A 1,207-nucleotide genomic window follows, 5' to 3' on the forward strand; every position below is an offset into this window, starting at 1 on the left:
TCTAGTCCATTGTGCATTTTTCTGTTTCTCCTGACTGAAGTATTTCACACAGTCTCTTTAATATACATCCAGGCTATATTGAATTAATACAATAAATGACATATACAGTACATTTTTGTCGTGTGTGAAAACATTCATTAAAACTGGTAACTAACCAGTTAATACTTTGAAATTTTTCTATATCACAGATATAGCAACATTTATATTTTGAAGTGAAAGATGTTAAAGTCCACTGAAATATAGCAGTGCTATTCTGGAAAGCAGAAAGAGCTGTTAGATATACTGACTTCTGGAATACAGACTTGCTGGTTTCTTTTCTATCTGACAAGGCGCATATAGTGACTTCTGAGAGTGTTGTAGAGATGGTGGATAGTTGCAGCTTTCGTTTCTGTCATAACGAGGATAAAAGCAACACAATATTACTCCTGCAATGAAAAGAAACAGGATAGTGGGCCAGGCTAGGAAGATTGCTTCTCCCATCTCTTGTCGCTGTGCGGTTTTACACATCGCATCACGTTCGCTAATGATGTTATTGGTAGTCCAGCTTACTGGGATCAGAACAAGAATAGCAGCCAAGATGAAAGCAATTCCAGCAGTTAGTAGCAAGCAATACTTGCCGCGCGCACTCTGCCCAAAGCAACGCGTGAACAGCATGCCGATAATTGCTGTTAGAAAGGCAAGAATTGATAATATTATTGCAAAGGTCATTAGCACTCTGCCAGCCTTAAGATCAGGGGTGACAGACACCAAGGATTCATAGCTATTGCACTGCATGTGGATGTTGGCTTGACTGATGCATGTTGTCCACAGGCCTTCCCATCGGCTGAGCCACTGTCCATCGATGCGTTTTTGTGAAGTTTGGCAATTACTTTCAACCATGATAGATATTCTCCACTGAGGCATTCCTGTCACAATACAAGTCAGAATCATGCCAATACCACCCAGTATCAGCCCAATGATTTGAATTATGTAGAGCGCCATGTTGCTGCTAAGAAAGCAGACTTGAATGGATTTCCAGGAAGAGAATTTTGAAGCACTGTACTCTACAGGAGAAAAAGTTGCTGGAGAAAAATTTCTTAGGAGTTTTTTTGTCTCCGATGGCTTCTTTAGAGCAAATGAGCTTGAAATCTGTTTCAGTTTGTTGGAGTTCTTGGACACAAGTAAGTGCTTTTATTAATCAAGTCACGTGTAATAATGATGACAACCT

The 1,207-nt window shown here is 39.9% G+C and overlaps 1 protein-coding gene across 1 annotated transcript; it reads right to left on the reverse strand.

Annotated features, from left to right (window-relative positions):
• Positions 1-273: 273 nt before the first annotated feature.
• CLDN8 (claudin 8) lies at positions 274-981 on the reverse strand. Its single transcript, XM_029579178.1, has one exon. It carries the CDS (start codon positions 979-981, stop codon positions 274-276), a length of 708 nt encoding a protein of 235 aa, XP_029435038.1.
• Between the last annotated feature and the right edge of the window lie 226 nt (positions 982-1,207).

Source organism: Rhinatrema bivittatum, chromosome 15 (genome assembly GCF_901001135.1).
Source record: "Rhinatrema bivittatum chromosome 15, aRhiBiv1.1, whole genome shotgun sequence".
Lineage (NCBI taxonomy): Eukaryota > Metazoa > Chordata > Amphibia > Gymnophiona > Rhinatrematidae > Rhinatrema > Rhinatrema bivittatum.